Source organism: Larus michahellis, chromosome 5 (assembly GCF_964199755.1).
Source record: "Larus michahellis chromosome 5, bLarMic1.1, whole genome shotgun sequence".
NCBI lineage: Eukaryota > Metazoa > Chordata > Aves > Charadriiformes > Laridae > Larus > Larus michahellis.
In genome coordinates, this window is record NC_133900.1 from 55,661,257 (window position 1) to 55,673,537 (window position 12,281).

General features: G+C 41.9%; 1 protein-coding gene across 1 annotated transcript; it reads right to left on the reverse strand.

Annotated features, from left to right (window-relative positions):
* Positions 1-1,157: 1,157 nt before the first annotated feature.
* On the reverse strand, positions 1,158-11,811 carry TNIP2 (TNFAIP3 interacting protein 2). Its single transcript, XM_074587412.1, has 6 exons — positions 11,170-11,811; positions 8,387-8,692; positions 6,361-6,444; positions 5,539-5,823; positions 5,052-5,171; positions 1,158-4,563 (listed from the first exon to the last, which is right to left on the reverse strand). Exons 1-6 carry the CDS (start codon positions 11,638-11,640, stop codon positions 4,282-4,284), a joined length of 1,548 nt encoding a protein of 515 aa, XP_074443513.1. The 5' UTR covers positions 11,641-11,811; the 3' UTR covers positions 1,158-4,281.
* Positions 11,812-12,281: the final 470 nt, after the last annotated feature.

Here is a 12,281-nt window from a genome sequence, read left to right on the forward strand (position 1 = left end):
GGAGAGCTTAACCTGATACCCCATCCCTCTGCTGAGGGCCTGCTGGGTTCATCTAGTGCTTTGCAAGTGTTTCTTATGCTATAGGTTTTTAGCCGAACAACCCCCCCTGCCCCCCGCCAGCTGATAGCTACTGGAGCATGGTACTAGGAAATATTACTACAGCATACTTTGAATTCTCATAGATTTTGTAGAAAAAGAATTTGAGACTTCCCTTTTTTTAGAATGAGAAGCACTGCTGTTCTGAGTACGACGGTGTGGCATCTTGTTTGGAATTTCCCTTGCTTTCTATATATATACATGCAGCGAAGCCACAGGAAATGGAAGTTTAAAAAAAATACCATAGAGCATAGGTATCTGCTGCTTGAACAAATTTTATTCTTGTCGTTGGTTTTATTATTAGTGAGCACTTAATCTTGAGGCATCGTTTAAAGCTTGTTTTAAAAGATGTTGTGTCCTAAATCATTGGAGGGGGAAGCAGACGTTGCCTTAAAAGTTGTGGAAGTTTTGAGAAGCTTTTTAGGCTCTGTACCACCCATGGTACAAAAGACAGCGTTACTGTTGAGCTTTCTCTCCCTTTGGGACTTTTGGGGTAGGGGCTAACTTCTGAGGCTTCTCTGGGTTGTATTTTCTGAGATTCGGTGAGTCAGTCTTGCCTACAGCTGCTGTCGTGATTGTGTGCTGAGGGCCTACTTCTGCATGGCAACCAACATAGTTATTAGTAAACAGCATTTACTTTAAAATCGCAAGCAAAATACACTATAATTAGGTCCAGGAACAATGAGAAGCAGCTTGCCAGCACTTGGAGGATAAACCTGGTCTGAAAAGCTCATTGCTGGTGAGACAGCTGCTCGGGAGCTCTGAGCTTGTCTTAGGTCTGAACTCAGGCTGGTTTGGAGAGCAAAACTCGGGGAAGGTAATTTAATGAGGGAGAAATTTTAGGAGAAGGGATGGGCTAATCATGAAAGTAACTGGACAAATACATCTTGGCAGCTCTTAATATGCTAAGACACATTCCTACAAGTCCCAGAAGAGACAGTTATCCTGCTTCCTCCCAGCCTTCCTGGACCTGCAGAGGTCTGTCTTCTAGTATTGGCATGCCTCTCCAGTACGGGCATTGCTCACCAGCAACAAGGCGTTTACAGAAGCCTGAACGGGTGTTAACTTTGCCTGATAACAGGGTTCAGTTATCTTGGATGCCTTTTGTTTGCCAATAAAGCAAATAAGGAACTGAGTCCCATACAGCCACATATTTTTTCTGTATGGTTTGAAGAGTCTCCTGTGTGAGGACTTGTTTCTGCAGTTTTACAGGTGATGTGTGTTTCAGTGAACAAGCGTGGTACAAATGGATAATGAAAGTTCATGAAGTTTATACTATTGAAGTTCCTTTCATCTTATGCAGTCACTCTTACTCATATGCCTTTATTACTTTCTTTTGGGAAAGGAGCTGGGTTTCTTTTACCATTTAACCAAATGAGACACGCATCCAAGTGGCAGAGAAAACCATTCTGAGGCCAGAAGCAGCTTTCCTTAATTTAAAGGGTTCAAAAAAATGCTGGGAACTCCTGGCTGCTTTCACTTCAGTGTTGAGGCAGGGGAGCTGACAGTTTTTATGCATTCTGGTCTACAAGTTGAGAAACCTGAATTACGAGTGTAGGAGGTGGTGGTAATTGCTTGGGATGCCTTGATGTGTATGCTTTGCCTGGTGAGGAGAGGGAAAGTAAAGATTTTTATACTGTTTCTTCAAGAGATCTACCAGTGACTTCAGTGTAAAAGTCAAAGCACTGTTTTCTTAAGAGGAATAGCTTCTGCTTTATAATCCGAAACAAATATTTGCATGTAAGACACTGGTAGCTCTCTACAGTGTGTGCAACTCGTTTCTTGGTTAAGCTGGAGCAAGAAAGAAATATGTAGGGCTTCTTACCAGCCAGAAAAAAAAACTCAGAAGGAAATGGTAAAATAAAATAGCTCTGAAGCGAGGTATTTTTATACTGAAAACCAGCAGATCTGTCCTAGATTTTTGCCCTGGGTATTCAAATTCCAGCCATTTATTGCACAGCTTTAAGTGATAGCTGTAATTTGTGCTTGATCTATAGCTTCACCTGCTTGTGTCTGTTGGTCCAGTGTGGTCCTCTATGGAGATATATCCAGTTTCCCAGCACTGAAGTGCCTTCCTTTCCCAGGATTTGGACTCTAACCTCTGCTTTGACAAGGGGACTAATTCACAAGTCTTAAAACAACTAGAATCGGTACTATTAATTTCTTTGTACTGCAGATTCTCATATCTAATTCTTGCATCTATTTCTAATAGTTCTAGGTCAGTCTGTTCAGCTGTACCCACAGGGATTAGCCCAAGTGGAAACCCACAGCAGACTTGAGCTTCTGACTGATGTATGTAAGGCAGTGATGATCTCAAATGCCATAAAAAAACAATGCCACTGCCAAGATCTAACTTACTTTATTGTTGTGTTTGTCTTTGTGACTATCTTGTAATGTTAATCACTAAAAAAGGTCCATATTCTGCTCTATCAATCACTGGTGATATAGTATTGGTGTGCATTGAAGCTGTAAACAAGGCTTGTCTAATGAGAACAGTCAGAAAAAGTAAGATTAGCTTATGCCACAGGAAGTTTAATCATGTTTCTCAGCCTATATTCTGTGGGCTGCATCTGATCTTCAAGACCTTAAAAGGCAATGTATAAAATGGTTGCTAAAAAAAAGAAAAAAAAATAATAAAAATCTCTGCATGTTTGTGCATGTTGTATTGGGAAAAACAAGCTAGTAATCAATCATAGGTTTGCAATCGGTTTAAGATTAGATTAATAAGAACCATTGCACCTGCACACTGCATGCAATGGTCCATGCATTTTTTTTTTTTGGTAAAATCCTACCCAAGGCAACATTGGAATAAACCATCATCTTCCTCTGGGGCTGTAACAGGATCATGAAAAGGAAATATCAAGGAAAATATCCTCCTAAAGTATAGCACTGGGAAGGAAGCAAAGCGGAAGACAAGTGTTGTTATACAAAGTAAGTTTTCTTTAATTATTGAAAGGTTGTGGTTGTATTAGGACTTTACTTTGTATCCTGTCCTTAACTCCAGCTCTGACATGGTGAGAAACACCTGGAGCCAAGACTGAAAAAACCTGCAGCCCTGTTACATTTGTACACCTTAACTTCTGATACTTCTTCAGAAAACAGTCCCCTGACATTTGCTGAAGTTATCTCCAGTGTAGATAGGATAAGAAGAAATTTATGCTAGCACTGGTGTCGTCACAGATGCGTGGCAAGGTAGGGCATTAAATGTGTTCTTGTGCATCTGAAAGGTCGTTCTTCCTCTCATAAGTGAGGAGTGATTTTTTTTCAATGTATTTGAAAATAGTCTGGGACACTGGTTATCACTGAAGTAATGAAATAACTCATATCTGAAACATGACGTTTAGTTATCCCTTAGTATAGTTACTGGGACTATTTCACATTTAAATACTTAGACTGAAAGAGAGATTTTTGACCACTTTACTAATGTAGTAAAGCAACTGCACAATCACTTTTATTATAAAAATAATCCCTAGGTAAAATAGGAATACAATCAATAATTACACAAATACACATTTACAAACGTGTAAAATAGTTACTTACGGCACAGAAAAAATAAATATCCCTGTACATTGTTTCTGTGCAAAAAGACAGGCTAGTTTTAGTCAATAACCAGCCCTTTCATGTTTTTTTCACTTCTCCTGATTTCAGTTGACACGAGGATTTTCAGATGAGATGTCTGAAAGTTCAGCCTCAATAGACAAGAAAACACTTTGCTTTTAATCCAGATAAAGCACAGCAAGATTTTTCCTATCTTCTGCCAAAATGCTCCTGCCCCGTTCTTCAGCCTGCATTTTTGGAAGAGGAGGAAAATTTCAAGTTCAGTAATTTTTTTCACAAGCCTCCAAACTGCTGTCAAGAATTAGACTTGAATACGAGTCAAGCTGCACTCTGAAGCTAACTACCACTGTAGGTTCCAGTTTAGTCTGTAGTAGAATTTGCATTATGCTTGCCTTCCTTGTAGGTGTCAAAAATAATTCTTCATAAAAGCACTTTGCTTTATCTTGAAGTATTTCATACAGTCCAAGAGAAGGTGAAATCAAATAAGAGGTAGATATTGTTCATCCTCCTAATTCCTAAGAGCTGTCCATTCGAATGTCTCTGGTTTAGGACTGTAGGAGATATGCATAGAGCAAAGTTTCACTGTCTTTAAAGTAGTGATCAACTTACAAGCCTCACATCACGTGGTCACTGACAACATTCAGCAACGTGCTTGAGGAATTCATCACTGAGTTCATCACTGAAAAACCTCATACAATGAGGGCATCTAAGTTCACCCTGTGCCCTGCCCTCAGATCCTGAGTTTCCATTGTCCACAGGAGGAGAAGCTTGTTCAGACTGTGAAGGTGTTCTTCTCGTGCCTGTTTGGCCTGGGCTATTGCCTCGTAGATGTTCAACGTTCGTCTGTACGTACATATGATTTTGGTTACCAATGTGAACTCTGAAATGACTGCTTGTGTCTCTTGAGTCCTGGAATGATAAAGAGAAGTTCTTGAAAAAGATGCAGTAAAAAGGTATTCTTTAACAGAATATTTTATCATCTCTATTCGAAACACTACTCGTGTTTTCATCAGAAGATTTATAAATAAAGTATGCATTCTTTTTTGAAGTTTTCTTAACATAATTGCAAAGAAGGTTTGTAGAAAACACAGAATATAGTCAGTATGCTACTTTGAAGATGCCACTGTTAGAAGAGTCCTGGCTGTTCTCTTCCTTCTAAGCATTCATATTGATCCAAAAGAGAAGGAAAATGGACTGGAAAGGGGTATTACACATGTATTGGGAAGCATCTCCCCTAGAAATGACTATGAAATAATGTAAGTTTTTGATAGCTGCACTGAGCTGAAATGGTTTTAGAAGTACTAAGATTTTTTTCTTTAAATATATTTAAAAGTATACTTTAGTCCTGAATCCTGTTGACATGCTTTAATTGAAAAAGTAGCATGTTGCTTTCTTACCTGTCTTCTTGCTAGCTGGTGTTGAAGACATGCAACTTCTGCCTGAAGCTCTTGTATTTTACTCTGTGCTCGTTCTCTGTCTGATCTCTCAGATGTGAAATCATCTTTATAAACTAGGACCTGAAAAAGAATTACTATGTTAATATTTTATAAATTAGACTACTGGCAGGTTACATTAAAAAGTTGAGGCTGTGATTCCTTTGTTTGTAAATACTTAGTCCCAGAATCTCAATATTATCATATCTGTACTTTAAAGGTATTTGTATTTATTTTTCAGATCTTTCTTAATCTTGTATTAAAACCACAGAACTGCATTCAGTTCTTTAAGTAGTGTTTTTAAATCTGTGTTGTTAAGTATCAGTGTAGCCAAATGTGCCAAGACAAGTGGCAAATGTCAAAAGAAATAATTTTTTTTTTCCCCTCTGGACTTCAGTGGTCTGGGGAGAAACTAAGAATTCCCATTTCTAGGAAAAAGAAACTTAATGACCTGTTGCTCCAGCATTTGTATGCGCTCGTTATCTCCTTCACTAGCCTTCTTCACATCTTCTAATTCTCTCTTTGTTTTTATGCATTCATTCATTTTTTCTTCCAGTAGCTTGTTTAACCGGAATATCTCCTTGTGCATCAGGTCAGAATTCGTTTGTGCGGGTGTTACACCGTGCTGCTGCTGCTCCAGTTGTGACTTCATCTCTTTTAGCTGCAAGTGGAGTCGCTTCACATACTCATCCCTACTCGCATCATATTTCTGCCATTTTGCATTTAAGTCTTCCACCTGAAAGATTACCCAGGAGAGTCATGAAGAACATGAAGACACAAACTTCCAAGCTTTTGTAGACTATCTATATGCGCAGGAGAAAAATTCTCAAAAATATAATACAATATGCTGACTCAACCGTTGAGTGTGGGTAAGCCACTTTACAGGACAGCCAAAGATTATCATGCTATATAGCCAGGCTCTTCACGGGCAGCCTTCCCCATTTGCCAATCCATAGGGACAGCTTAAAATAATATGGAATGTGAGGGGTTGGCAGTCACCCTGTGGTGGAATACTGATGCACAGAAGGAACACAAAAACAATGTTCTTCTGCAGTGTATTTTTAACAACAAAACCCCAATACATTAAAAATAATGTACTAAGTTGTTCTTAGCTAAGGGAACAAAGACTATATGCCATGCTGAAAGGACTAAAAAAAAATATTTTGTCGCATTAAACTGCCACTTAACTAGATTAACCAGGCCTTACCTATTCCAAATTTACTGTAATTCAAAACAATCAAATCTTAATCTTGTACAGAATGAAAGTACTCACGTGAGCCACTTTTTGTTTTAACATCCTGTTTTCATCTTGTAGGTTGCAGATAAGAGCTTGAAGTGAAGTTTCATTGTCTAAAAGCTATAATTTTCAGATAAAGGAAGTGTTACTTTAGTACAAAAATCCCAAATGCTACTTAGTTATGCTGTTAAACTGGAAGTAATCTTTTTTTTAAATGCCTCTAAAACTATTTGCTATCAGTGAAACTTACATATGTGAAGGTCTACTTATTCCTATATAGTATATTTCTAAATACTAATAGTATAGCCTATAGCTTTTATTATTAATAAGCAGAGTAAAAATGTACTCAGGTTTTTACCACCTTGGTATTGCTTTTAAATAGATCTGTGTGGTGTCATAAAACCGTATCTATCTTACCAAATTCTGAGCCTACTAAAGGTAACAAGGAAAACACCACACATTTTACATGCATGAGGGTCTACATTGGTGACAACAGAGCTTAACAGTTTACACAAACTCCTTGGAAACTACTTGTTTGGAGTGGGGGAATGCATGACAAAGACACAGATGTGCCTTCATCTTGCTTTGTTATTACTGTCAATTTTGGCCAGTGCTAGGAAGAAATTACTGAGGGGGGGAAAAAAAACCCAGCTTGCTAAATAATTGACTAAAATGATACCTCTTTTTTACAGTTGTGACATCTGCTTAAAAAAACCCCGGTGTACGTGAGTAATATAGAACACGTTTGTACAAAATTCCCTAGAATCAGCTAGTAATTGCATCTGAAATTTCTCTTCTTCAACAGGGAAGTCCCCACTGTACAAGGTTAGCTACTTATTACATATATCAAAGTCAATCAAGTTTCCTGTCTATCAATTACACGTAAAATATGATAATACTAAATGCTTCAAGTCCCTTAAGTCCTTTTTTCTCATGTCTAGTCAACCTCTAACTATTTCTTACGGGTAACTTTAACGTGAATAAGTTTTCTTTGGAAATGGTCCTGAGATGTTTTGCAAAGCAGAAGTGAGGATGTATAGAATTTACCATAAACGCATAGATGAGTGGTCATGTAAAACACAGCATTGCCACTACGTAGCAGTAAGAGCATGAGACAAAATTATTCTTTTTTGTGAGAATTGGCTGTAACATCCTACTCACTACTCCGATCTGTTATTGGAGGCAGGACCGCTAATGTTATTTCCTTATGATATTATCATGAATTACCTAATGACTCTGCCCTGTCGTGACTTCTGGAACAACAGAACAACACCATCTACCTCTACCCTACGCAGAAAAGCTTCAGCTAAGGTGATAATGTGGCAAAGCCACACAGCCATTAGCAAAGTACGCCAAAATCCAGGTGTTTCTTTGTGCCCCTCAGCAGCATTTCTGCCACCTTCCCGTCGTGAAGCAATTTTTCTAAACATCGCTGCTGGAGAGAAACAGGGGGGTCACTGGGGGTTCAGGGGGGAACCCCAGAGCAAAAAAAAAAAAAAAGGTAAGGCACCTTGACTCATTCTTCCCTAACCAATTTTCTGTAGGTCTGTACTACGTGTGCAAAGCCAAAAACTAATCTGAGAATCTGAGAAGACCACGTGCTATAGAGTTCTTAATATAAATGCTACTTCAAAATATCTCTACTTTGTTTTGTGATTTAGATGCTTAAAAAAAGTAATCAGGAGATACCACCTTCAAAAGCACAGCACCATCTAGTGATGCACAGAAGCATGCTGAGGTATAAAGAAAGTATATGCAGGGAAGAATTGTAATCATGGAATTGCTGAGGTTTGAAGGGACCTGTCAAGATCCTCTCCTCTCCAGAAAAAGCCTCTGATGATGAGATAAATGAGATGGCCAAAATGCAAGTGATTTAGGATGGAAGCAGGTGACAGTTTTTGGTACTCAGAATTGTTTAGAGCTTGCCATGGTAGTCTTCTCACCCTACGTGAAATCATTTAAAGGGATGTTTCTCACCACTTGCCAGTTACAACTATCACATTGTAATTAACACCTCAGAAGCTAATAAGACTTTAAAGAAACATAGTAGCAGTAAGAATACCTGATTAGATCTTTCGGTAGGTATCTGGTCGTCTGAATTCCCCTTCTCTTTTCTTTGCTTCTCTTCTAGACATTTTGCCAGATGTTGACACATTTCTGCTGTGGATGCCAATTTGCGTTGAAGTTGGTGAGTTTCGTCAGTGAGTGAACGGCACAAAACATCGCTGGTGGCCTGAGCCTTCTCTCTCTCTGCCAAGCTCTTCTGAAGTCGTAAGATTTCTCTCTCCTTTTCATATGGAGGCTGATTTATCATTTGCTGTATCTCTCCATTTTTCTCCTCTAGTTGCTGATTCAACCTCTGTACTTCCTAAACATAAGGGGGAGGGGAAGCTATTTAAAAGCAAAGTAAACTCAAAAGCCAAAATATGTCTAAGACTGAACGCCATATTGCAGTAATTCCATATTGCTCCTATACTCACTGCAAAGTACTTTAAAAGTAAAATAAATCCAATTAATTTCTATATAATCACTCAACTTTGGAACTGACAGATCAGTCAATCAAAATCAAGAACTACTTGGACAGTTATACAAGCAAGCACTTCCTAGTCAGTCGAATGAAGAAATAGCAAGCAAAAATTCAGGAAAATTTTATAAAAGATATACAGCACCAACAAACTAAAGATAGAACTTAGAAGAAACAAATTTAAAAGGACTAACTATGGAGACTGAAAAATGCTTACTGGACCTGCATTCTAAATTACTAGATGGTAGAGGTTTTCCTCAAAAACAAAATGGAACTGGAAAGTCCAGTTTTGGGGTGTTGGTTTATTTTTTTATTTCTTTTTAATCAAAAGCTAGTGAAGTATATTCATTGCCTGGCACTGTCACAAGGACAAAGCAGAGGGAGCACACATGGCGACTTTCCCACTTAGGAAAGGGTGAGTGGTAAGCACAAGCAAACAGAAAATGAAGTCTGTGTGGCACCAATGACTCTATTTTGGCCATAGCTGGACTCTCCGAGGTATGCAAGGGGATCTGACATACTCTTAGGAAGCAACAGTGTATCTTGTTGCTGCACGTTCTTGTTGAATTACTCTGTGCTCTGTGGGATCATCCACGCTGCATTAAGTTAATATCTCTGCAGGTGTTTTGAAAAGGAAGAAGTTTGCTTGCTTACTGGGGTAAACCACTCTGTAGTACCATGTGTCTGAAGGACACCAGTCCTGACTTTGTCAAAAACAGCTTGTGCTTGTTATCCTCAAAAAGTAGCAGAGGTTGGTAACAGAAACCTCTGCAGCACTGCTCCTCCAGAATCAACGATGCCCTGGATGCCAGCATGGACCATGAGACAGGTACAAGCTTGACTCTACCTTTCCATTTCTTTGGGAGGGCTTAATGGAGCTGTAAATCACAGGAAGCATTCTTCTTTGCCAGCACGTAGGCCTCTGACTTCACAATGTCTTTTTTTTGTTATTATTATTTTTAGTGACAATGATTTCAGTGTTTCTGATTGGGCGTAAAATATTTAGTTCTAAAAAGAATAAAATTAATATCTAACTTACAGAAACAGGACTTGTTCTTATTACTGACGTTTAAGTTCTTCAGCATCATGCTAAATTTCCCCTTTGCTATAGATTAAAGACATCTAGTGTCAAAATATATTCAGATACCACAGTTTTGTCATCAGTTTGCAAAATGTCAGTAAGATCATCTCTTATTACAAATTTCCAAACTTGAACTTATTTAAATGTATTTTAAGTGAGTGTCATATATGGAAAATGTTTTGTATAAGCATTAGGTCAAGAGATTACTTATGACAAAAATACTTGTTTCAATTTTAAGTACTGCTTTTCAGTTTGGAAATTCCTTTATGCAGCTTCATATAGAAAGAAATGCTTTAAAATTCTTTAAGTATTTCAGACTGAACATGGGAAAGTCTTAATGACAGTAACAAAAACAGCGCTTGTGGTGGATGGGAGGGGATGCAATTTTGAGACTTCTTTTTCCTGTCATAAAAGACATCAATTTCCCTTATCTATCTCCTCACAATACAGACTTGCCAGTTACTTCTCCAAGTATGAACATGGTGCCTTAATATCAATACAAAAATCCATTTTTAAGGGCACTTTAAAGAAAAACAAAAACAAAACACATCACTAATAAAAAATGGTGGCATAAGTTGTTTATCTTACAGAACAAAACTGTTGCATCTGGTAAAGAGAAGGGTCTTCAGTAAGTAATATGGAACTTCCAAATTTAGGAGGTTTTACTATTTTTTTCCTTCTCCTTGTGGAAATAGTTGCACGAAGATTTATAATGCCACGCTAAGTTTTTGTTTCAGGCTTTTACGGTTTAGCTTCTTGAGCTTAAGGCCGTGGGAACTACTGTTGGATACAGAGTTGCTCTGGCGAGAGTCCAGCTCTGGGCACACAGCAATGGAGCAAGACCTGTCAAATGCACTGGCATTGCATCGCGGGGGTCGACAAGACATCTCGGGGCTCAACAACACATTTGTGCGGGCTTTGCCACCGCCAGCTCGCCCTGCCACCCCGGGCAAGTCCCACCACGTTGTCGCCCCGATCCGTTTCCATAAACGCGAGTGAGCAGCCTGAATGCCCACCGTCTGCATCCTCCATTCAGGACAACCACGGCTAGGTTTACTAAGCTTAAATTACTCTCTTTTTTTTTTTCTTTTTTTTTTTTTTTTCCCCCTAGCGAGGAGCACGGAAAGCACCCCTCCCGGGCTGGATGCTGCTGCAGCCGGGTACACTACACCCCCTCTCCGCCCCGCCGAGGCGAAGGGCCACCGGCCAGCGCGGCTGCCGGGGCGGTCGCGGTTTTTACCTGGCTCAGCGCTTCCATTTTCGTCGCCGACAGTCGCTGGCTGTCCCTCAGCTGCTCCCTGGCCTGCCCCAGCTGCTCCAGCAGGCTCTCCACCAGCGAGGGGGCCGGCTCTGCGCCCGCCGCCCCCGCCTCGGCGCCCGCCGCCGCCTGCTGCTGCTCCCGGATGGTGGCCCGCAGCTCCCGGATGGTGGCCTCCTTGGCGGCCAGCTGCAGCTGGAGGTGCTTCAGCTGCTGCGCGGACTCGTGGTACAAGGTGCAGAGCGCGTTGTAGCGAGGGACTTTGTTCTTCAGGCTCCGGTTCTCCCGGTGCAGTTTCTCCAGCGTCTCCTCCACCTGCCTGAAGCGGGCCGCCAAGGGCTCCGTGCTGCTCGCCTCGCTTACCGAGCACATGGCCGGGGAAGGGGAGCTGTGGTCACGCTGCTCCCCCTTCTCTTTCTTCTCCAGGGCCAGCAGTAATCCGCCCAGGTGCATATAAACCCGGAGAGGAGCCAGGCAGGGCCGGGGCTGCTGCTTCGCTCTTCCGCCTTCTCTGTTGGGGGGGAGGAGGATGGCCGCTTTTCTTTAAGGGCTCGCAGGACCCGCCTGCTGCCCTTCCCCTTCCCTTTCTCCGCCGCTTTCCTCCGGCGTAAGGCGGGCCGGGCCGCGCTCCGCCTCCGCCCAGCGGGGGAACCCCGCCGCGGGGAAGGGCAGCGGGGAAGGCGGCCCTGGGGGCAAGGCGGGCCGGGTAACCCCGGCGGGGGGCGAAGGGGAGCGAAAGGCAGCCGGGGGCTGCACCGGGGAAGGCGGGGACGGGAGCGTGGTGAAACCAGAGAGAGGGGGCCGGGGGCGAGCGGGAGGTTGCTGAGGGGACGGGGGAAGTCCGGGCTGAAGGAGGCGCCGCTGAGGGGAGGTGGCTGAGGTGAATGGCGGGGGGGGGGGGGGGGGGGGACACACAATCTGAAGGAGGGGCGGCTGAGGGGAGAGCTGGGTCCGGGGAGGACGAGGGGCCGCCAAGGGGGCTCCAGGACGAACGAGGGGTGGGGGGGTGCGGGTGTCATGGTGAAGGTGGGACCGGCGGGAGGCCGCTGAAGTGGGGGCGAGGGTCCTTCCAGGAGCCGTAGGACGAGGCTGGC

Coding starts and splice junctions, on each gene's coding strand:
- TNIP2 (XM_074587412.1), bottom strand. CDS start 11,640: ATGCACCTGGGCGGATTACTGCTGGCCCTGGAGAAGAAAGAGAAGGGG. Junction 5,172..5,538: donor TACAAATGCTGGAGCAACAG/GTCATTAAGTTT, acceptor ATTCTTTTTCAG/GTCCTAGTTTATAAAGATGA. Junction 4,564..5,051: donor ACCAGCTAGCAAGAAGACAG/GTAAGAAAGCAA, acceptor TTATCATTCCAG/GACTCAAGAGACACAAGCAG.